The sequence below is a fragment of the Trichomycterus rosablanca genome, chromosome 7 (assembly GCF_030014385.1).
Source record: "Trichomycterus rosablanca isolate fTriRos1 chromosome 7, fTriRos1.hap1, whole genome shotgun sequence".
NCBI lineage: Eukaryota > Metazoa > Chordata > Actinopteri > Siluriformes > Trichomycteridae > Trichomycterus > Trichomycterus rosablanca.
The window spans coordinates 845,001-869,394 of NC_085994.1; the positions used below are offsets into that span (position 1 = coordinate 845,001).

Here is a 24,394-nt window from a genome sequence, read left to right on the forward strand (position 1 = left end):
TTTTTGGGGTTTGATGTTCCTCCTCTTTGGGGTCTGATGTTCTCCTCTTTGGGATCTGATGTTCTCCTCTTTGGGGTCTGATGTTCTCCTCTTTAGGGTCTGATGTTCTCTTTGGGATCTGATGTTCTCCTCTTTGGGGTCTGATGTTCTCCTCTTTGGGGTCTGATGTTCTCCTCTTTAGGGTCTGATGTTCTCCTCTTTGGGGTCTGATGTTCTCCTTTTTGGGGTCTGATGTTCTCCTCTTTAGGGTCTGATGTTCTCCTCTTTGGGGTCTGATGTTCTCCTCTTTGGGATCTGATGTTCTCCTCTTTGGGGTCTGATGTTCTCCTCTTTAGGGTCTGATGTTCTCCTCTTTGGGGTCTGATGTTCTCCTCTTTGGGATCTGATGTTCTCCTCTTTGGGGTCTGATGTTCTCCTTTTTGAGATATTTAGAGATATAAATGAAGGCGCTCAGGTGAAGAACCGGATCATTTTGGTCTTAGTTCTGAACTCAGATTTTGGTGGTGTCCTCGTGTACCTGCAGCGTAATCGTTTTCTGCAGGTGGGAAAGTCATTAGCGATCGGCTGCTAACGCAACAGCCAGCTGTAGAGCAGCCGGGCCCCGGGGACTGTCTAGACTACTTAGCATATGTGTATAGGATTACCCAGAGTTCCTCTACAGCGTGTGTGTGTGTTGCAGTATATATTTTATCAGATGTGCAGGTGTCTCTCCACCACCTATATAAGTGCAATACAGTGTGCAGTAATATATATATATATATATATACATACATTATACCTTATCTTTTTAATAATGTTCCGCTTTCCCCTGTTTCAGGTTTGGTATGAATCATGACGGCGTGGGGAACGCGTGTGGAACCCGGAGTCAGGAGACAGCTAAGCTGATGGCCGCCCACATCACCATGAAGACGAACCCGTTCATCTGGTCGGCCTGCAGCCGCGATTATATCACCGGCTTCCTCAAGTAAGGATTTATGTGTCCAATCAGAAATGATTCACATCGGGGTGAAGAAACTCACATGCAGTTATGGTTTAGAGCAGATATGTGATTGTGAGTATGCAATCATGTATTTGGTAAGGTGTTCATACTTTTGCACAGATTGGTGATTGTGTGTGTAAGCATGTATTTGGTGGGTGGGTGTGAATGTGAGGTATGAAACGGGTCAAAAGACTGCATCCAATAATAAGCCAATGGAACAGTGGTCTCCTTACCAAGGTTAACAAAAACCTCAACTGTCAGATCATGCTGGAACCTGGACCCACCCACCCACCAACCCCCCCCCCCCCCCCCCACCCACCAACCACCCCCCCCCCCCAAAGACACCAGGTTAACAGATGGTGACGTAAAGCTTGCTTGACTGTAGACAGTGACGCCTGCTGACTAGCACCTTCTAGCTTAAGGTTCTGGTTTTCATCCCGACCTTGGTGAGAGCCCACTGTTCCATGTGTGCTTTATGGTGTGCAGTCAGACTACTGCTGTGTAACACGACGTTTTTCTGTCCGTGTGTGTGTGTGTGTGTGTGTGTGTGCAGTTCTGGTTTGGGTTCGTGTGTGAGCAACGTTCCTCTGAAGCAGGAGTTCGTGTACCCCACCACCGCGCCCGGCCAGGTGTACGACGCCGACGAGCAGTGCCGCTTCCAGTATGGGGTGAAATCACGGCAGTGTAAATACGGGGTACAACGTCTCCTCACTCTCATTTATTAGTGCTAACATCATATAATTTAGCAGATACGCTATAATGCTGCCGTTATACGACGTTTTTATGTTGGTTCCTGTGACAGAGATGTTCACAAGTCACAAAACACGAGTCCGAGTCGAGTCACGAGTCAATATAATCTACACAAAACATATATTATAAATGTAGCGTAGAAATAAAGAAATAATCTGTAAGTTCAGATAAAAACAACAACAGATTAGCGAGTGTATTTAGCCGTTTTACTTCGTGTCTTTACTTTCCTCCTCATTGTGTAAATGAATGTAATTTCTGTAACAAGAAGGTTCCAGTTAAAAGCTTCAACTGATACGTTTTGTTTTCATTACAGAACAAAAGCGCTCGATAAATCACGGCACAGCGGCCAAAATCCCAAACACAGCAAAAACAATCATAACCGCTGCTTACCTTAGCTTCTGTTCTTCCAGATGCTATTACATTTATAAGCGTGCGTCCCATTAGGAACAGAATCCGTTATTTTGTAAATGTGCTTATAATTAAAAACCTCCAAACTTTTCCCGGTCGTGAAGTAAAACAGGAAGTGGTTAGAAAGCCGATCGAGCGTTTCATTACCACGTCATCTGTGTGACGCAAACTGAATAAATGCAAATAACAGCATTTCTTACTAACAATTACAATCAGAAGCTCTGATTGGTTCAGAAAGCGCTCTTACAGTCATTAGCGCCGATTCTGTAGGAATTTTAAGTAGGGAGCGACGCTTCATCACTACACCGGAAGCTGCTGGAACATTTACACATCGTGTGTGTTGTGGGTTAAGATGGCCGGAGATATACATCTGTATATAATTATATAGATTATATTATTTTATTATATTGATTGTTATTTAATGATATAGATATTATAATTAATTATATTTTCAGGGCTGTGGTAGCATAGTGGTGAAGGTACTGGACTAGTAATCAGAAGGTCACTGGTTCAAGCCCCACATTTACCACCCTTAACCTTCAATTGCTTGGATTGTATTCATCCAAGTCACATAGGATTAAAAACAGCAAATAAGTACTGAAAATGTAAACATGGAGAAAATCTTGGGCCCTTTCTGGGGGTCTAAATGACCCTACTGGTTCCTCTGACTAATATTATAATAATTATCATTTTATTATTTTAATTCCCAGTGACTGCTGGAACAGTTTTCAGCAGCAGCGTTCGAATCTGAACGGTGCTGTCGGCCGGTCGGGCGTCTGTACAGACACGATCGAGCCTAGCAATTAGGAGGGGAGGTACACTTGTTTTGTCAGTGCGCTCTCAGTGCAGGCCACAAGCCCTGATAGAAGTACGAGGGTCTGGTATGAGGAGCGTTGCCCTTGACAGGCGCTTGTGTTCCATGGGTTAGTTTATTTTAGTCTGAATAAAATTTCCCTATCAGGAGCCTCGTCTGGAACGTTTCTCGTTCCTCTGCTCCGACCTCTACATTCTTCCTCCCCTCACATCTGGCGCAGATGTGCCTGCTGTACCGTTTTTTTGGGTCTGGCTCGGTTCTGCTCCCCGTCTGCTCGTTCCTGGCTCTGCACCGGAGAAGAAAAAAACCATCGCCGTGTTCTCTGTTTAGCGTTCGAGCTGCGCCGACCGAGTTTAGAGGTTCTGTACAGACTTTACAGACTTCTAGAGCTGCTGATATTGAGCAGGGCTTTTTGGGTAACGTCAGGATTGATGACGCGCCTCTCGCAGAACTAGAAGAACGTCTGGGATATAAAAATAATGTTTGAGACGCATACTGACCCCCCCCCCTTCCCAAAAATTAATATATATAGCGGTACCTTGAAACTGGATGTCAGTCGGTTCTGGGAGTGGTGTTGAGTTTTAAAGACGTTGAGTTTCGAGGTATTTTTCCCCATAAGGATGTTTGTGAAACCTGTTAATGCGTCCATGGTCCCGTGGAGCTGCAGATATTTTAGTCTCATGTAAAATAATGAGGTTGTTTTTGACACTTATACACTGAAAATAACACAAATATAATATAAACACACTGAAATACAATTACAAACAGTTAAAAATCAATAAAAAGTGCTTATTAGTGCTAATTATTATTTATTTATTTATTATTATTTATTTATTTATTATTATTTATTATTATTTATTTATTATTTATTTATTTATTATTTATTATTATTATTATTCATTTATTTATAATTATTTATGTATTTATTTATTTATTATTATTATTATTTTATTATTATTAAAAAGCTGTTTTTTAATGAAGCTGATTCGTTTGGTGTTCGGTTTTACCTGAACATGATCAAAAACAGTGACACCTAAAATAGTCCTCAGAATTTAAGTGATAATATTGTCGGATTCCTCATAAGTGCTGCAGTTACGCCCTCTGCTGGCTGATTGATGGTGCTGCACTGTACAAAGACGGGGGATAATGGACAGCAGTGCGCGACTCTCCGTGCGCTATACAGATCTCCGTATGAGTCTGCCTGGTGCAGGTGAAAAGAAGCAGTCGGTGCTGCACACGTGTCGGAGGGGGCGTGTGTTAGTCACAACCCTCCTTGGTCAGGAGTGGAGGTGAAATATGATCAGGGAACTGGATATGACACATAACGTGTGTGTGTGTGTGTGTGTGTAGGAGGTTTGCAGTGAGCTGTGGTGTATGAGTAAGAGTAACCGCTGCATCACCAGCAGCATCCCGGCGGCTGAAGGAACCATCTGTCAGACCAGCACCATAGAAAAAGGAGTAAGTATAAATAATAAAGGTTAAGGTGGGTATACAAGTACTGACTGTAACCCACATGTTGCTCTGTACACCTTCTCACCCTCTTGTTCTCCCATCTTTCAATGTCAGTGGATGTTCTCAGCACTGCGGTCACCTAATAATGAGGGTTGTGCTGGTACGTGTGCATTAGGTGCAGCAGTGTTGTTGGGATTGTGTCCACATTGTCCAAAAGATCCCAACAACACTGCTACACCTGATACACTCAAGCCAAAACCACCACACTGGTGTCCATGCAGCTCTGTGATTGGTCTGTCACACACATTACGTTTCTATTGAAGTGCCGAGCGATAAACAGGCTACAGTCAGTGATTGTATACCCGAAACATAATAAATATTTGGGATGTTGTCATGGTGACCGTTTTAACACGTCAATATTAAACAATAAATATTAAATAAATAAATGTGCTCCGTTTCTCTCCCCGTGTGAGTGGTGCTACAAGCGCCTGTGCGTTCCGTACGGGACTCGACCTGAAGGTGTGGACGGTCAGTGGGGGGCGTGGTCCCCGTGGGAGGAGTGCAGTCGTACCTGTGGGGGCGGAGTCTCCTCCTCCGTGCGCCACTGTGACAGTCCCAGGTGGGTCAGGTGACAGAAACGTGGATGACTGACCTGTTTTAATTCATTCATCCATAAAGGTTTATAAATTCTTTAATCATCCATCCATCATTCATTTATTCATTTATTCTTCAATTAATTCATCTGTCCTTTTATTCATCAGTTCATCCCTTCATAAATACTTTCATCCATCCATCTAATCATTTATCCATCAAATCATCCATCTAATTATCTATCCAAACTAAGAATTAGTTTTAATCACTAAAACGTTTGTGCGAGTCGTGTTGGTGTGGAACAGTTGATGTTTTACACTTGGTTTATTTTATGGAACAAAGTTGAATGTTTTATTATTTATTGTTATTATTATTGTTATTATTACTATTATTATTTATTATTATTATTTATTTTGATTATTATTATTGTTATATTATTATTATTTATTATTATTATTATTGTTATTATTATTATTATTATTATTATTATTTATTTTGATTATTGTGGCCAGGTTGCCACCAGGTTGGTAGGCTCTGCCAGGTTGCCACCGTTGGGCCCTTGAGCAAGGCCCTTAACCCTCAATTGCTTAGACAATATACTGTCACTGTACTGTAAGTCGCTTTGGATAAAAGCGTCTGCTAAATACTGAAAATGAAAATGAAATGAAATTATTATTATTTATTATGTTGTTGTTATTTATTTTATTTTTATTTTTATTTTTTTTATTATTATTATTATTATATTTTATTATTATTATTAATATTTATTATTATTATTACATTATTATTATTTATTTTTGTTATTATTATATTTTTATTTATTATTTATTATTATTGTTATTTGTTTTTATTATTATTATTAATATATTATTTATTTTTATTATGTATTATTATTTTATTATTAATATTTATTATTTATTATTATTATTATTATTATTATTTGAAACTCATTGAGCTGTAAAATTAAAGATTAAAGCTGCTAAAAAATCTTAAAAATACCTGGTGTAGATTCACCTGAAGGGAGCCGACAGTATGATGAGGAATTACTATGAAACCACTCTCATGTGTGTGTGTGTGTGTGTGTGTGTGTGCTCAGGCCTACGATTGGAGGACGTTTCTGCTGGGGAGAAAGGAAGCGGTTCAAGTCCTGTAACATTGAGGTGAGTTCTCAGAGCTCCGGCTCGGGCACGATCAGCCGCTAGTCTGCTGGGTAGGAAAAGACGGGACTAAAAAGTGGGCGGGGTCTTGGACGCTGTGTAAGGACCCTGGTTAGAAGCCCGAGGCGCCTGTATAGAAGTGGAGGAACGTGGAGATCAGCGCGTTGTCGCCTGTTGAGCAGAAACTCTCAGCTGTAAACCAAACTTGTGTGTGTGTGTGTGTGTTGATTACTGATTACAGGAGTGCCCCCCTGGTTCTCAGGATTTTCGGGAGATCCAGTGCTCAGATTTTAACAGCGTTCCGTTCCGGGGGAAGTTCTACACCTGGAAGCCGTACAGAGGAGGTAAGAGAGGTGATTCAATCCCACAGGGACCCTGATCAACCCCTCATGTTCCCTACACACTGATCATGATGGCCCCGTTCATTCATCCCTCAACACGGATCAGTCGTCCTGTCCCCTTTGCAGAAAAACAGCCCCAAAGCATGATGTTTCCACCCCCATGCTTCACAGTAGGTACAGTGTTCTTGGGTTCTTCTTCTTCCTCCAAACACGACGAGTTGAGTTTTTACCAAAAAGTTCCATTTTGGTTTCATCTGACCACATGATATTCTCCCAATCCTCTTCTGGATCATCCATATGCTCTCTGGCAAACTTCAGACGGGCCTGGACATGTACTGGCTTAAGCAGGGGGACACGCCTGGCACTGCAGGATTTGAGTCCCTCTCGGTGTAGTGTGTTACTGATGGTAGCCTTTGTTACTTTGGTCCCATCTCTCTGCAGGTCATTCATCAGGTCCCTCCGTGTAGTTCTGGGATTTTTGCTCACCGTTCTCATGTTCATTTTGACCCCACGGGATGAGATCTTGACCCCAAGGGAGATTATCAATGGTCTTGTATGTCTTCCATTTTCTTACAATTGCTCCCACAGTTGATTTATTCACACCAACCTGCTTGCCTATTGTAGATTCACTCTTCCCAGCCTGGTGCAGGTCTACAATTTTCTTCCTGGTGTCCTTTGACAGCTGTTTGGTCTTGGCCATGGTTGAGTTTGGAGTCTGACTGTTTGAGGCTGTGGACAGGTGTCTTTTATACAGATAACGAGGTCAAACAGGTGCCATTAATACAGGTAACGAGTGGAGGACAGAAGAGCTTCTTAATGAAGAAGTTACAGGTCTGTGAGAGCCAGAAATCTTCCTTGTTTGTGGGTGACCAAATACTTATTTTCCACCATAATTTACAAATAAATTCTTTAAAAATCCTACAATGTGATTTCCTGGATTTTTTTTTCTCATTTTGTCTCTCATAGTTGAAGTGTAGCTATGATGAAAATTACAGACCTCTCTCATCTTTCTAAGTAGGAGAACCTGCACAATCAGTGGCTGACTAAATACTTTTTGGCCCCACTGTATAAGGGAACTTCAGTGGGTCGAATCCCTTCATTCAGGTGTGTGTGTGTGTGTGTGTGTTTGTAGGAGGAGTGAAGTCGTGCTCCCTAAACTGTTTGGCGGAGGGTTATAACTTCTACACTGAGCGTGCTCCGGCGGTGGTGGACGGGACGCCCTGTAGAGACGATTCACCCGACGTGTGTGTTAACGGAGAGTGTAAGGTGAGAACACACACACACACACACACACACACAGACACACACACGTACATACACACATGTACACACAGACATACACATACACACACACGTACACACACGCACGTACACGCATATACATACAAGTACACACACATGTACACACTTACACACATGTACACACACATGTACACACACATGTACACATACACTTACACACACGTACAAAGTCACACACACACACATGCACATGTAAACACACACACGTCACTCACACATATGCACATGTATGCACACACACACGTACACACACATGCACATGTAAACACACATGCTTACACACATACGTGCACACATGTACACACACACACATGCACATGTAAACACACACACGTCACTCACAAATACGCACATGTATGCACACACACATACACACGAGTACACACACAAACACACACATACACACGTACACACGTACATACACACACATGTACACATGTACACATACACACAAGTACACACACGCACACACATGTACACACACATATACACACACACTTATACACACGTACACACACACATGCACAGGTAAACACACATACGTGCACACACACGCACGTACACACACATTCACATGTACGCACACACACACGTACACAAACACGTACACAAACACATGTACGTAAACACACACATGTACACACACGTACATGTAAACACACACAAACACACACATGTATGCACACATACGCACACTTTAGTCTGTTTACTTTGTGAATGATCAGTTAACAATAAAAACATTAAAGATTTTTTGGTGTCCATACATTCAACCTTTTTAACCAGCAGTAAAAACTGGGGCTTAAACCAGTAACCTTCTGATCCTCAGTAACTGTAAGCACATAGCGACCGCTCCCGCCCCCCTGAACCTGAACAGACTGGTTTTGAGTCGCTGCTCTTTAGACGTTGTGTTTATCGCCGCTCGGCCTCTCCGGTTACCGTTTGTGTCTGGATGAACTCGGTGACCCTGCCGACTGGAAACCGCATGAACCTTCAGCAGCTGAAAACCATCACACACTCACACACACTCTCACACACACTCACACACACTCTCCGTTCTCTCCAGCTTCACCCCTCACCAGCCCCCCGGTCCTCATTTCACCTCCTCTCTCTCCTTCTGAATTCTTCTCCTCTATAGAGACGTTACAAAACAATCTGGCTTTAACTGCCGGCTCTATAAAAAAGCTTTATTATGTTATAACTGTATAATACACCGATCAGCCATAACATTATGACCACCTCCCTGTTTCTACACTCACTGTCCATTTTATCAGCTCCACTTACCATATAGAAGCACTTTGTAGTTCTACAATTACTGACTGTAGTCCATCTGTTTCTCTACATGCTTTGTTAGCTCCTTTCATGCTGTTCTTCAATGGTCAGGACCCCCACAGGACCCCCACAGAGCAGGTATTATTTAGGTGGTGGATGATTCTCAGCACTGCAGTGACACTGACATGGTGGTGGTGTGTTAGTGTGTGTTGTGCTGGTATGAGTGGATCAGACACAGCAGCGCTGCTGGAGTTTTTAAACACCGTGTCCACTCACTGTCCACTCTATTAGACACTACTACCTAGTCGGTCCACCTTGTAGATGTAAAGTCAGAGACGATCGCTCATCTATTGCTGCTGTTTGAGTCGGTCATCTTCTAGACCTTCATCAGTGGTCACAGGACGCTGCCCACGGGGCGCTGTTGGCTGGATATTTTTGGTTGGTGGACGATTCTCAGTCCAGCAGTGACAGTGAGGTGTTTAAAAACTCCAGCAGCGCTGCTGTGTCTGATCCACTCATACCAGCACAACACACACTAACACACCACCACCATGTCAGTGTCACTGCAGTGCTGAGAATCATCCACCACCTAAATAATACCTGCTCTGTGGGGGTCCTGTGGGGATCCTGACCATTGAAGAACAGCATGAAAGGGGGTAACAAAGCATGTAGAAAAACAGATGGACTACAGTCAGTAATTGTAGAACTACAAAGTGCTTCTATATGGTAAGTGGAGCTGATATAATGGACAGTGAGTGTAGAAACAAGGAGGTGGTTTTAATGTTATGGCTGATCGGTGTGTGTGTGTGTGTGTGTGTGTGTGTGTGTGTGTGTGTGTGTGTGTATTTATTTATATGTTATATTTATATGTGGGAACTTGGTGAAAATGGGACTTGAACCTGTGACTTTCCGATCACTGCTCTAGCTGTATAAGTTAGTGTGGTTGCCACACAGCTCTTGAGGATCTGGGTTTAAACATCACATGTTGTTTCCATGTTGAGCTCTTACGGTTTCTCTGGTGTTCTCCCTTCTCCTAAAACATGCCAGTAGGTGAATTGGTCTGTATAGCCCCTGTACAGGGTTCAGTCCTGATCAGGATTTTCCTCCTGGTACTTCAGTCCTTTATCTGAATCCCTTTTTCCCTTGATGCTAAACCGTCGCTCTTCTCTTCCCTCGCTTCCTCTTATCTCATATTTAGACACGCCCAGATCTCCTAAACGTTCCCCTGTTTCGATCTGGGACCGTTTTAGGAATAAAAAAGCTTTGAAGTGCCCGGTGCTGAGCGCAGCCTCGGGAGGAACGCGATCCAACGAACTCCAGCGACCCGGAGTCAGATTCCACTGAGCTTCCACACAGAACTGGGTCAAACGTTCACAGATTAGAAACGCAGGCCGGGTCAGGAGGAACGTTCCAAAAACCTGCTGCTCCTCTGATGGGAAAAAAGCACCGCATGTTCCTTTTTTCTCCCAGTTTTGTCGTAGCCAGTTCCTCTTTCTCTGCTGGAGACCCCGATGGTGTACGAGGAGGGTATATTCTCCTGACACGCCCTCCCTCAGACACGTGCTCGCTCCACCGACCCCTTCTTATCCCCCCGTACTTCGGTTGATCGGTGTGTGAGGTCGGTCTCGCGCCTGGAGAGTCACGCGCTGATCTCTACTAACCAGGGTCCTTACACAGAGTCAAAAACCCCGCCCACTTTTTAGTCCCGTCTTTACCCACCCAGCAGACTGGTGGCTGATTTTGTCTGCCCACTAGGGGGCGTCCAGCTGACCGGAAGCAGATCAGAACCCCAGCACTAGTGTAATTAGTGAAAATAAGAAGGCGTCCACATACTTTTTGGAAAGTGCTCATTGGCAAATGAGCCAGGATCCATAACTGCCAGAGTAGCGCCTTGGCGCTCAGGTGGCACAGCGGTAAAACACGCTAGCTTTCAGGGTGGGAGTGCTTGAGGCAGTTACTCCCTCTGCTGGCTGATTGATGGTGCTGCACAGAGAGAGACGGGGAATAATGAGGATCAGTGCGTGACTCTCCGTGCACGATACGGATCTCTGTATGAACTTGTCCGGTGCAGGAGATAAGAAGTGGTCGGTACTGCACACATGTTGAAGGGGGCATCTTCTCGGTCAGGAGTTGAGGTCTGCAGCACTAGAGGAAAATCTGATTTGGATATTTGGGATTTGGATATGACTAAACATTTTTTTTGCACTTGCAGCACGTGGGCTGTGATAAAATCCTGGGCTCGGACGTGCGCGAGGATCGTTGCCGTGTCTGCGGGGGCGACGGGAGCGGCTGCGAGGCCATCGAGGGAATCTTCAACGATTCGCTGCCTGAAGGAGGTACGTATCCCATCATCCTACACTCCCGAGAAGAGGGCGTGTCTAAATCTTAGATCCCTTAAAATGCTCCTACTGAGGCGCCTTAATTCCGAGTGATGGTCTGACTGCTCAGATTTGAACCCTGCGCCACCCGAGTGCCTCTCCGAATTCCTCATTAGCAAATACGATCGACTGTAGCTGGGTCCTTCTCTGTGCCCATATGAACGTGGCTCAATAGTTGGGTGTGTGACTTTTAGCCGCTTTAAGATCATCTGTCCATGGGTAGAAAGTACGTGGAATAGTTGCCAACCATAAAAAAGCAGGTCTACCACGTCTGACTTCAGCCGTTAGCCCCAGGGGGGTAATCCTGGCTGCGTTCGGGTGCATTTGGCACCGTGTGCCCGGCATATACGCTGTAACCACCCGCCACCTCAGCAGGATTTGGCGGTTTGGTGAAATGACGTTATGTTCCCTTGGCTACGTGCCAGCCATTGCTAGCTTGCCGAGCGGCGCATTCACATTCGCATTCAGCCCGAACCCAACGCCGCCCTTCCCCTAACACCGACCCCACCCGGCGAACGCCAGGACGGTTATTCTTAGCAGGTCCTGAAACTTCATGTGGCAGGACGCAGCACTGGGGTGAAGGTTTTCCTTGGCACGGTGTAACAGGAAGAGGGCGCGGCGCGTTTGGCGGATGGAGGGCGCTCTGCCCGAGGTTTGAACCGCAGGTCATCGCCTGCCAAGTGACTCCCAGACGACTGCTTTAAAAAGCACACCGCGCCAGGGAGCGGGCAAAAATAACTACACAGCGCCAAGTACACTCGCCAAACACTGGCGCCTCTGTCGGGCGGCGGGTATCAGTCAGTGGAGGATTGAGTTATCATCCCAAATCTATCAGACTGATGTTAAGTGCTTAGCTTAACGTCTTACCCTGCGATGTGAGGCGACGTGAATGTTGATAATTCTAAGTGAAGTGATGAGGCGATTAACCAATAGGAATGGAGTATCGATCAGAGCGGTATGAGCATTATCTTCTCCATCGTGAGGCACTGCACTCCGTTTTTGGTTTCTAGATGGAGAGAAACTCCACAAATTAGCACAAACGCAGCTTTCTCGTCATGACTCTACAGTCAGTGATGGACTACACAGGGATGACATTTATAGACGGGTGATTTTCGAGACGGTAAAGTATGCCGTACCACCTCCGCGTCAGTGAAACCATGGCAACCAAAGGTCAGTTTGAGGTTAGGTGACGACACTACTGGGCGAAGTACCAGAATAAACTCGTAATATCACGAATATTCTGAACTCTTCGGGTTCGAATCTCAGCTGTTCTACCGGTCGGCTGGGCGCCCCCTAGTGGGCACGATCGACAGTACAGACGGTGCAGCAGACAAAATCGGCCACTAGTCTGCTGGGTGGGAAAAGACAGGACTAAAAAGTGGGCAGGGTCTTTAGGCAGAGGCACTTCTACAGAAGTGGATGAACGTGGAGTTCAGCGTGTGACTCTCCGTGCGCGAGACCGACCTCACGCACCGATCCATCGAAGTACGGGGGGATAAGAAGGGATCGTGTGTCTGAGGGAGGGCGTGTCAGGAGAATATACCCTTCTCGTACACCATCGGGGTCTCCAGCAGAGGAAGAGGAACTGGCTACGACTAAACTGGGAGAAAAATGGAGAGAATGCAGAAATAAAACTAGTAAAACCATTAAATTATTTATTTCTTTATTTATTTTTGATCTCGGTGGTTGAAGTTCCGCCAGCGCTCTTCAGCTTGTTTTCCATTTTGGCGTCTTAATTCCCCACAGTCCTCCCCAAAACCCACAGAGCGAATAACACGTATTCAGAGTCCAGACTGGAATGAAATGTTCGATCTCGCTCTGGTTTGTGGTCGGAGCTGGTTGACCTCAGTTCAGGATGAGACTCAACCCAGGAATTCTAGAGGAACCTCAAAGCTCAAAGCCGTGGAGAACACGGGGAACCATGGAGAGAACACACAGTACTGTGGAGAACACACAACACCATGAAGAGAACACACAACACCATGAAGAGAACACACAACACCATGAAGAGAACACACAGTACTGTGGAGAACACACAACACCATGAAGAGAACACACAGTACTGTGGAGAACACACAACACCATGAAGAGAACACACAGTACTGTGGAGAACACACAACACCATGAAGAGAACACACAGTACTGTTTGGGAACACAGCACCATGTTCTCCTCTGTTGTGATGAATAAACTCACGTTTCTTCTCTGTTCTCAGGTTATGAGGAGGTGATCCGGATTCCTAAAGGTTCTGTGTTCATACACGTTCAAGAACTAAACGTCTCTTCTAATTATTTAGGTACAAACTTCTCACCCATAACCACGTCACTGTACTGTAAAATTTCACACACAGACGTACAGCGGTACCTTGAAACTGGACATCAGTCGGTTCTGGGAGTTTTAAAGACGTTGAGTTTCGAGGTATTTTTCCCTGTTAATGCGTCCATGGTCCCGTGGAGCTGCAGATATTTTAGTCTCATGTAAAATAATGAGGTTGTTTTTGACACTTAAACACTGAAAATAACACAAATATAATATAAACACACTGAAATACAATTACTAACAGTTACACATCAATAAAAATACAATAAAAGCTGCACTTTAGTTTTACTTCTTTATTGTTTCCTGACGCTTCTTAGTGCTGGAGATGCTTGATTCCCTTCAGCACCGGCGCATTTACATGAGAAGTGACAGAACCACTGTTGTGCCGCTGTGCCGTTATTTCCTATGAAGTGTGACGGCGGTGCACAAAACTTAGCGTGACGTATTGTAGTAAAACAGCGAGTGAGGAATGTGATTAGTGGAGGAACTTATGAGCAGTAATAATGAAGAGAAGTTTAGTGCTCCTGTCTCCTTCTTTTACTACATTAAACCACGTTAAGCTTTATTCTGAACCAGAAGCGTTTTAGACTCTGGGAGAAGCTGATTCTGATTCTCACCATTTCTCAGAAGCTGGAGCTGTAACACAAGTTTAAAAGTGAAACAGGGAGGAAGATCCAGATAAACACAGATACATGTGGAGCTGTAACCCTGGATCTGCACCTTATTCCACACTGATGCAGATTCAGATCAGATTGACTTGACGAGGGGCGTTGAGTTTCAGAGATTTGGAGTTTAGGGGACGTTAAGTTACAAGGTACCGCTGTTAGCATCGTTCTAAACTCTCTCTGCAGTTCTGAAGAGTAAATCTGAGCAGTACTTCATCAACGGCAAACTGACCATAGACACGCCCCGCCGCTTCGACATCGCTGGCACCGTGTTCTACTACCGCCGACCTGCTGATCAGCCCGAGACCATCGAGGCCCTGGGGCCCACCAACATCACCCTCATCGTCATGGTAACAACCCCTATATTTAGTTGTTTTAATTCACCTGCACTGGGCAGACAATGCAATCGGACACTAGTCTGCTGGGTGGAGGGTACGGGTGCTGGACCGGCCCGCCTACAGTCCCGCCCTGCCCCCGATAGAGGACGTGAGGAGAATTTTAAACCTTACCCCAAGACGTGTTTGCAGGAAGAACGGGAGAAAATAACAGAAACATGTCATCGCTTGACGTCCTCTGTGCCGAATTGTCTTTTAAGTGTCACAAAGTGATAAGTGCTTTACTGTCCCAACTTTATTTGGAATGTGTCGCAGGTCTAAAATGCAGGAATGGATGTTTATTACTAAATAAAATGAAGTCGAGCAGATAAAACATGAAATATCTTAGATTCATCCTGTCTGCCATCAAATAAACGTCACTAAAACACTGCAGGTTTTATTTATTTTATTAGCATTTTCTATACCGTCCCAACTTTTTTGATTTGGGGTCGTATGTACAGTATGTATATATTTAAGTGAAATTAAAAAGAAAGAAGTGAGGTTTTTAGACCAAGCATAAACCAAATGATCAGATTTAGGGCTCAGCCGGCCGGTAAAAAGTAAGTAGAATGTGTCGGACTTTGATCTTTTAACCAGTGTGTGTGTGTGTGTGTGTGTGTGTGTGTGTGTGTGTGTGTGGTAGGTCCTGGTAAGGGAGGAAAACCCTGGCATCCATTACCGCTTCAACCCCCCCGTGAGCAGAGACACTCAAAGCATCTTCACCTGGCACTACACGTCCTGGAGCCGCTGCTCTGTTACCTGCGCCGGAGGTACGACTACATTCTAGTGTCTATCATTGTAAAGATGGTCTGCACCATAGGGTACCCCTGATCAGGGCCCCTGAATAGCTGGTGTGTAAGTGGCCGTTCATTTACGACGTGTGTGTGTGTGTGTGTGTGTGTGTGTGTTGCAGGGATTCAGATCCAGCAGGTGGTGTGTAAGAAGCAGGCCGATCACTCGGTGGTTTACAACCACTTCTGTGACAAGAAGAACAAACCCAAAGAGAAGAAGCGGGCGTGTAACACGTCACCCTGCCCTCCGACGTGAGTACCAACCACGCCCAGGCATGAAGCGTTCAAATCTCAGCTCTGATACCGGTTGGCTGGGCGCCCCCTGGATTTATTTGCACTGTGGCGCAGGAGGTAGCACTGTCACCTTACGGCAAGAAGGGTCCGGGTTCGATTCCATTTGTGTGTGGAGTTTGCATGTTCTCCCTGTGTCTGTGTGGGTTTCCTTCGGGAGCTCCGGTTTCTTCCCACAGTCCAAATACATGCAGTCAGAACGACTGGAGCTACGAGAAATTACCCTGTGTGTGTGTGTGTGTGTGTGTGTTGTGCTGCAAGTGTGTGTGCAAATGTGTGTTGTGCTGCGATTGTGTGTGTGTGTGTGTGTATTGTGCTGTGAGTGTGTGTGTGTGTTTAGTGTGCTGTGAGTGTGTGTGTGTAGTGTGCTGAGTGTGTGTATGTGTGTGTTTAGTGTGCTGTGAGTGTGTGTGTGTGTTGAGCTGCAAGGGTGTGTGTATTGTGCTGCGAGTGTGTGTGTGTGTGCACTGTGAGTGTGTATCTCTCTCTATACCACTAGGTGGAGCAGTTTGTCCGGGTCTGAGAGAGTGTTTTAAATGTGATGCCCTGTGTGTGTGTGTGTGTGTGTGTGTGTGTGTGTGTGTGTGTGTGTGTGTGAGTGTGTGTGCTCTGTGATGGACTGGCGAGCTGTCCGGGGTGTTTCCCGTCCAGGGAATTGGACCCACCGTGACCCTGACCAGGATAAAGCGGTGGTAAAACTGATGATGAATGAATGATTGATGTTATAATAATGAATTCATCGTTTCATATTTCCATGATTTTAAATGAGCGGTTGTTAATTGGCTGGCGTCCGCTGGGCGTCGCCGAGGTGGGATGCATGCGGATGCAGACCGGCACGTCACTGCCGATAACGATCTGACGTCCGTCTCCTCCGTTCTTTCCTCCCGAAGCTGGTGGGTGAGCGAGTGGTCCGAATGCAGTCGCAGCTGTAGCGGAGGCGTCCGGACCAGGGAGGTGCTGTGCAAGAGGAAGATCAGCTCCACAGAGGCCAAGGTCCTGGACGATTCAGCATGTTCTCCCTCTCGGCCGCCCGTCACGGAACCCTGCAACAACCGCACCTGCCCACCGGAGTGGCACGCGCTCGACTGGTCCGAGGTACGTCAGCACCTTACCCGAAAATCTGCTCTGATCTAGGGGGGAGTAAATAAGGAGCATAATGCGCTGGTCAGTGGTGATGCAGGGCCGTAATGTCAGGACAGGTTACGTCACGTCACTATCCCGTCGTGGCTTTGTGATGGTTGTCTGCACATACGGGTCAGTTTTCTCCAGCGCCCTCTGTCTCATGCCACCTGTACCAGACGGGCTCCTGATAATCAGTTATCTACCTAGACTGGCCAATCGTTATTGGCATCGATGTTCACTCTCTTCGAATCTCAGCTCTGCTACCGGTCGGCTGGGCGCCCTCTAGCAGGCACACAATCGGCCACCGGTCTGCTGAGGACCCTGGTTAGTAGCCCGAGGCGCCCGTACAGAAGTGGAGGAACGTGGAGATCAGCGCGTGACCCTACATGATCCACTGAAATACGAGTGAATAAGAAGGGGTCGGTGGAGCGCGGGCGTGTCAGAGGGAGGGCGTGTCAGGAGAATATACCCTCCTCGTGCACCATCGGGGTCTCCAGCAGAGGAAGAGGAACTGGCTACGACTAAACTGGGAGAATTTAGAAATAGAAATCTGACTCATGTAACCGAGGTCTGTTTGTGAGTTTGTGGAACTTTAGATGGGCTCAAATTTCCACAGACATACTCCAATATCTGGAAAGCCTTCCTCTAAGAGTTAAGACTGTTATAGACACAAGGAGTTGGGGGAGATTGGTAACTAAATATTAATGCATCTAGAATATTTTCCCAAATTCTCATAACTTGAAGTGAAAGAGTGGGATGAATTGGGATGCTGAAGAGTGTGTGAATACACCCTGTATGAATTGATGCTCTTTAACCATCAGCATTGTTCGTTTCTGTCGTTTCATTGGTTGCCGCTCACACGTGTGTGTGATGCACCACCTCCTGTGTGTGTGTGTGTGTGTTTGTGTGTGTGTGTGTGTGTGTGTGTGTGTGTGTGTGTGTAGTGCACGCCGAACTGCGGTCCCGGTTACAGACAGAGGCCGATCCTGTGCAGGAGCGGGGAGAGCGGCGACACCCTGGACGAGTCTGAATGTACCGAACAGAACCGCCCCACCACCAGGATGCGCTGTAACCTCCAGCGCTGTCCTCCTCCACAGTGGATCACCGGCTCATGGAGTGAGGTCAGACCCCCCTCCGTCTCTGTTCTTACATGTTCATGTATATCTAATTTAGAGGCTCTCCTGTGAACTGGGGGCCGTTTGTGATCATGTAGTGCTATCGACCAGCCGGGTGTCTACACAGATACGGTTGGCTATATCGGGATGTGGCCGAAGCTCTGTGATGGATTGCCGCCCTGTCCAGGGTGTTTCTGCCCTGCGCCCAGTGTTTCTTGGTAAAAACCGACCCACTGCAACCCTGACCAGGATAAAGTGGCTGATAACAATGAAATGCAAAACACTAACGTAGTTCCTAAAATGTTCCCTTGTGTGACTACATAAACCGTAAAGATGATTTGTAGATCTGATCTGGATTAAAAATGGATTATTCTGATGATTTTACAGATGATTTGTAGATCTGGTTTGGATTAAAAAATTTCGATTTTAAAATGATGATTCTGATGATTTTACAGATGATTTGGAGATCTGATCTGTGACTTTTAGCCTTGTTTACAAGCCGCTGCATTTTATCTTTTAGCAAATGAACCCACTGCTTTAAACGCTGTATATATTTATGTAGTCCTTCCACTGTGTGTGTGTGTGTGTGTGTGTGTGTGTGTGTGTGTGTTCCTCAGTGCTCGGCTAAGTGTGGCGTGGGGCAGCAGAAGCGCTCGGTGCATTGTGTATCACACACCGGTCAACCGTCCAACGAGTGTCCAGAACTGCATCGACCTGCTTTCATACAGCAGTGCAGGAACAAGTGTGAACTCACCGAGCCCACCGATAATCCAGAGGGTGAGAAACACACACACACACACACACACACACACAGACACACACACACACTACCATTAAACAATCACACACTACAATTATACACTCAAACACACTTCCATTATAAATTCATACAGCACCACACTCACACACACACACACACACACACACACACACACACACACACACACACAATTATTATGAACTCAAACTCGAAAGAAGCTTTATTGGCATGACAAATAATGACATTCGTGTTGCCAAAGCTCAGTTACAGAGAAATAATAAAAATAACAATAAGAAAGAACAAATATATACAAAACAGTTACAGGTGCAAAAAATATAAAATAGAATAAAATATTAATATAAACAGTGCAAAATAATAACAATAAAAATTATAATATTTACAGTAATGAGGTAGTAATAACATCAGTTTGTGTGTGTGTGCGTGTGTGTGTGTGTATGAGACATGGTCACCCACTGTCTCTCACCTGGTGGCAGGTGTGTGTATATAGTGCTGCTAGTGTGCAGCTCTCTCTGTGCTCCCCCAGTAGGTGAGGCAGTTTGTCGGGGTCCCATTATACAATCACACACACACTACCATTATACAATCACACACACACACACACACACACTACCATTATACAATCACACACACACACACACACACACTACCATTATACAATCACACACACACACACACACACTACCATTATACAATCACACACACACACACACACTACCATTATACAATCACACACACACACACACACACACTACCATTATACAATCACACACACACACACACTACCATTATACAATCACACACACACACACACTACCATTATACAATCACACACACACACACACTACCATTATACAGTACAATCACACACACTACCATTATACACTCATACAGCACCACACACACTAGCATTATACAATCACACACACACACACACTACCATTATACACTCATACAGCACCACACACACTAGCATTATACAATCACACACACACACACACTACCATTATACACTCATACAGCACCACACACACTAGCATTATACAATCACACACACACACACACACACACTACCATTATACACTCATACAGTGTTTTATGTTCGTTTCCCCTTGCCCACCTACAGAGTGTAAAGATGTGAACACAGTGGCGTACTGCCCCCTGGTGGTCAGGTTTAAATTCTGCAGCCGCCCATACTTCAGACAGATGTGCTGCAAGACCTGCCAACAAGGACACTGACCTCCTGGCCTCCTCCTCCTCCTCTCTCTAGTCCCTCTCTAAGCTCTCTCCTGGCTTGGACTGAGCCGGTTTGGCCCCTGATCTACATTCCTGCTTACAGAGGGGAAAGAGACTGTGCTGCTGTCTTCCACAAACCAGCTGCTCCGGCACGGTCGCTGTGAACGTCAGAGGGATAGTCATGATTCTTTTAGTGCTCGTTAGCATGGTGCTAGTTTTTGTTTCTGGAATATTCTTCAGTTTCTCTGCACAGGTTCATGTTTTTAATTAATTATTATATAACGGTGCACAATCACAGGCTTCCTGCACTGGACGTTTCTTCATTTTCTCTGCTCTGATTGGACTCATGGACAGAACGTTAACCAGAGTGAACATCACATGTAGCGCAACAATTAGCACCGATAGACGCCAGCAGTAGTTCAACGAAAAGAAATCTAACCGATTTTTTTTTTACCTCATATGTAGTTGATAAACAAAGCTGTGTGTGTTATTTGATCTCTGACATTCTTTCATTTATTTTGTGCCAAAGCTCAAGGCAAAGTAGCATAGCATAACATAAATAATTACAGCCTGTGTTTTAAGGTGTTATTCGAACACCCTGACCCTCTCCCAACGTACGTACACACGTTTCAAACTGGTCGTTTTACGCTGATGCCTCCCTGATGAACCCTTCTATCTCTTTTAAGGCTTGGGACCTGCACTGAGAGTGCACCTCTCAATGGCTAGGCTGTTTTGGTGACCCTCTCCTTTCTCGGACATTAGCCAATCATGTCCATGCAGACGCCCAACCGGCTGATAGCACCTTTGAGATTCAAACCCCAGATCTTAGCAGTGGATCTTACTGCTGTGCCACCCGAGCACCAAGACAGATGAAACTAATAATAAGCAAGCTGTCATTTTAATGATTTGGTTCCTTAGGAGAAGTGAGATGGGGGTCGCGGTGGGGTGCTGAAGCCTTTCAATGGGCGCACAGTAACACCCTGGATAGGGCGCCAGTCCATCGCAGGTAGACACACATACACACACACACATTCACCTATAGGGCAATTCAGTGTCTCCAGTTAAGCTGACTGCATGTTTTTGGACTGTGGGAGAAAACCGGAGCTCCCGGAGGAAACCTACGCAGACACGGGGAGAACATGCAAACTCCACACAGAAAGGACTGTGAGGCGACAGTGCTAGCCACCGTTCCGCCCAAAGTGAGATTAACACACCTGATTTAGAGAAACTTACAACTTAGCTACGATAGAATCCAAGCAGCTGAGGGTTCGGAGTCTTCCTCAGTCAGCCAACAGTGACCGCTTTAGTGTTGGTGGTGCTGAAACTTCGAACCTTCCAACTAATCGCTTAGTATCTTAACAGCTAATGTAGCGGAGGGGGATTATACCCTCCAGAGGAAACACTGGTTGAGGCGGCAATCAATGGAATGTCGTATTCCGATAAGAGAACACAAGGCAGAGAGAAGTTAAACTGTTCCTTTATTACAGTGTTCAATAGATAATAATCATACCAAAATATATCAGGACATAAACAATACACGCTCTCTTCATATAAACAAGATTAGCCATAAGAAGCACGCATTAGAGTTCGTTATATCAGCGATATTCACATATCACAGTCTATAGACGTTAAGAGAGTGTTGCACAGCACTTTTACTCACTTTAAGTCAAACACGCACAGCAAACATCCGTGTTAATAGCAAACTTTCCGGAGAACTATCATAGCATGTTTGGTTTCTTTTCGTGCTTTACATATGGTGAAGCCAAGTGACGTCACGGTTGTGTGTGTTCAGGTGAAACCAATGAACTTTCGTACATAGCTGCCCCCAAATGTCGTCCCTGACATTTGAACGTGGGAGAAAGTCCAGAAGTTGAGGGAGTGGAATCAACCGGGCCACTGGTCTAAGATACACCTGACCCTTGCCCTGTACAATTGCAGTTCTGATCCGCCCGTCAAAGCCAGGAAACGTCTTAATTGCCCTCCCCACATGCCAGGGTGCTCGGGGAAATCTGGGATCGACAATCTGGGATGGCACGGTGGCTCGGTGGGTAGCACTGTCGCCTCACAGCAAGAAGGTCCTGGGTTCGATCCCCAGGTGGGGCGGTCCTGGTCCTTTCTGTGTAGATTTTGCATGTTCTCCCCGTGTCTGCATGCTCCGGTTTCCTCCCACAGTCCAAAGACGTGCAAGTGAGGTGAATTGGAGACACTGAATTGTCCGTGACTGTGTTTGATATTAAACTTGTGAACTGATGAATCTTGTGTAATGAGTAACTATCGTTCCTGTCATGAATGGAACCAAAGTGTAAAACATGACAATGACATGAGCAAAACAACCACAGTTCTCAGAAAACGTTGCACATGATGGCATTTAATCACTTCCATCCACTATAAACCAGTTTAAATAAGCATTGGAATCGTTGTTTACATGTAGTACTTTATATTAAACCTGTTTTTTATTTTTTATTTACTGTTGCCGGATTAGTTAACTTGTTTCCCAGCTAGCTATTACGGAACCCAGTGTTGAAGACATATTTCTGAAATCAAATCTATTGTTGTTGTTTTTGTTTTAATGTTGAAACAACAAGAAGTACAACAACATTTTAATAACAGATCTGAAATTAGACAGTTTTATCGTTCTGCATTCGATAATATGATTATATGATAATATGATTCTGCTACTTGTGGTAAATGTGACATGTCAGATTACAAACATTATTACCAAAAATATATTATTCTACACTAGAAGTGTTATTTTTTCAAGAGAATCTTAATATTTAGTTCTGTTATTATACATGTTCAATACAATGACAGATTTTTATCTCTGTATCTGGTGCTGCAGTTTGATGTGATGTGACCTGTATTTTATAGTTGAATAAGTTAGCATGAATCTAAAACATCTATTTGTTCTATTTTTAAACAGTTGAATATGTTTAAGAAGCTAAGCTGGTCGTTTTGTGGTGCTTTAACTGGTGCTATTTCTGTATTTTTGTATTTTTAATCCTCTCTTCTAATCCTGAAGTTATTATTTTGGTTTTGTGTTTGTTAAGGTTAGCCTCGCGGCTAACACATTACAGGAACAAAAGTTTGTGTTATTTTTTACATGTTTTGTGTATAAATAAACGGTGTATTATCGTGTTTTAGCAGATCTGTAACGTAAAAAAATATGTAATTCATTTTTGTTAACGTTATTATTGTAAAGTGTCGGTTTCATCTGCACTGGTCAGATTAGGGAAGGTCGGACCAGTTTCAGTGTAACAAACGTTGTGTTGTTGTGTTTTAATGCTGTTATGGTAGTTTTATTTTGTTAGCTGTTTTATGTACCTGATGGAGTGTAAGTCCCTAAATTTTATTTAGACCAACTAAAACAATAATGCGATAATAAACTGTTGTGCTTTGTGATTTAAAAGATTGGGCTCACGTTTACTTTTCTATCAGCCTACATTTATTGTTCACCTACACTAAAAATCGTTCCTTTTAACATTGATCTGTAATCGTCTGGGTCCAAATTACAGCTCATTTGTTGCTCGATACCATTTTAGAATCGGTTCATGAGGTATTTTAGAAATTAAATAAAAGTTGTACCGCTATTAATCAGGTTTAAAATAATAATAAAACGGCATGAGGTATGAGTATGAGTGGATCAGACACAGCAGCGCTGCTGGAGTTTTTAAACACCTCACTGTCACTGCTGGACTGAAAATAGTCCACCAACCAAAAATATATCTAGCCAACAGCGCCCCGTGGGCAGCGTACATCGTCTCTGACTTTAGATCTACAAGGTGGACCAACTATGTAGGAGTGTCTAATAGAGTGGACAGTGAGTGGACACGGTGTTTAAAAACTCCAGCAGCGCTGCTGTGTCTGATCCACTCATACCAGCACAACACACACTAACACACCACCACCATGTCAGTGTCACTGCAGTGCTGAGAATCATCCACCACCTAAATAATACCTGCTCTGTGGGGGTCCTGACCATTAAAGAACAGCATGAAAGGGGGTAACAAAGCATGCAGAGAAACAGATGGACTACAGTCAGTAATTGTAGAACTAGTAAGTGCTTCTATATGGTAAGTGGAGCTGATAAAATGGACAGTGAGTGTAGAAACGAGGTGGTTTTAATGTTATGGCTGATCAGTGTATGTTTAATTTGTCAGAAACAGCTGCTGTAATGACGGAGTGTAATAATAATGCTCTCATCAGGATTATTCACTGTAAAGGAAAACAAAAACAAAAGGAATAATCCAGACTGTTATCAGAGGTA

The 24,394-nt window shown here is 44.6% G+C and overlaps 1 protein-coding gene across 1 annotated transcript in view; it reads left to right on the top strand.

The window, feature by feature from the left end:
* adamts10 (ADAM metallopeptidase with thrombospondin type 1 motif, 10) overlaps positions 1–23,536 on the top strand; it is a 54,992-nt gene extending 31,456 nt beyond the window's left edge. Inside the window, exons 10-25 of the mRNA XM_062998803.1 lie at positions 818–964; positions 1,533–1,674; positions 4,302–4,409; positions 4,877–5,022; positions 6,091–6,154; positions 6,393–6,495; positions 7,625–7,758; positions 11,276–11,399; positions 13,655–13,735; positions 14,610–14,773; positions 15,441–15,567; positions 15,711–15,840; positions 16,770–16,974; positions 17,946–18,122; positions 18,734–18,893; positions 20,021–23,536. Coding sequence (XP_062854873.1) covers positions 818–964; positions 1,533–1,674; positions 4,302–4,409; positions 4,877–5,022; positions 6,091–6,154; positions 6,393–6,495; positions 7,625–7,758; positions 11,276–11,399; positions 13,655–13,735; positions 14,610–14,773; positions 15,441–15,567; positions 15,711–15,840; positions 16,770–16,974; positions 17,946–18,122; positions 18,734–18,893; positions 20,021–20,133 — 2,125 coding nt within the window. The 3' untranslated portion in view covers positions 20,134–23,536. The remainder of the gene's footprint in view (positions 1–817; positions 965–1,532; positions 1,675–4,301; positions 4,410–4,876; positions 5,023–6,090; positions 6,155–6,392; positions 6,496–7,624; positions 7,759–11,275; positions 11,400–13,654; positions 13,736–14,609; positions 14,774–15,440; positions 15,568–15,710; positions 15,841–16,769; positions 16,975–17,945; positions 18,123–18,733; positions 18,894–20,020) is intronic.
* The last annotated feature ends 858 nt before the right edge of the window (positions 23,537–24,394 follow it).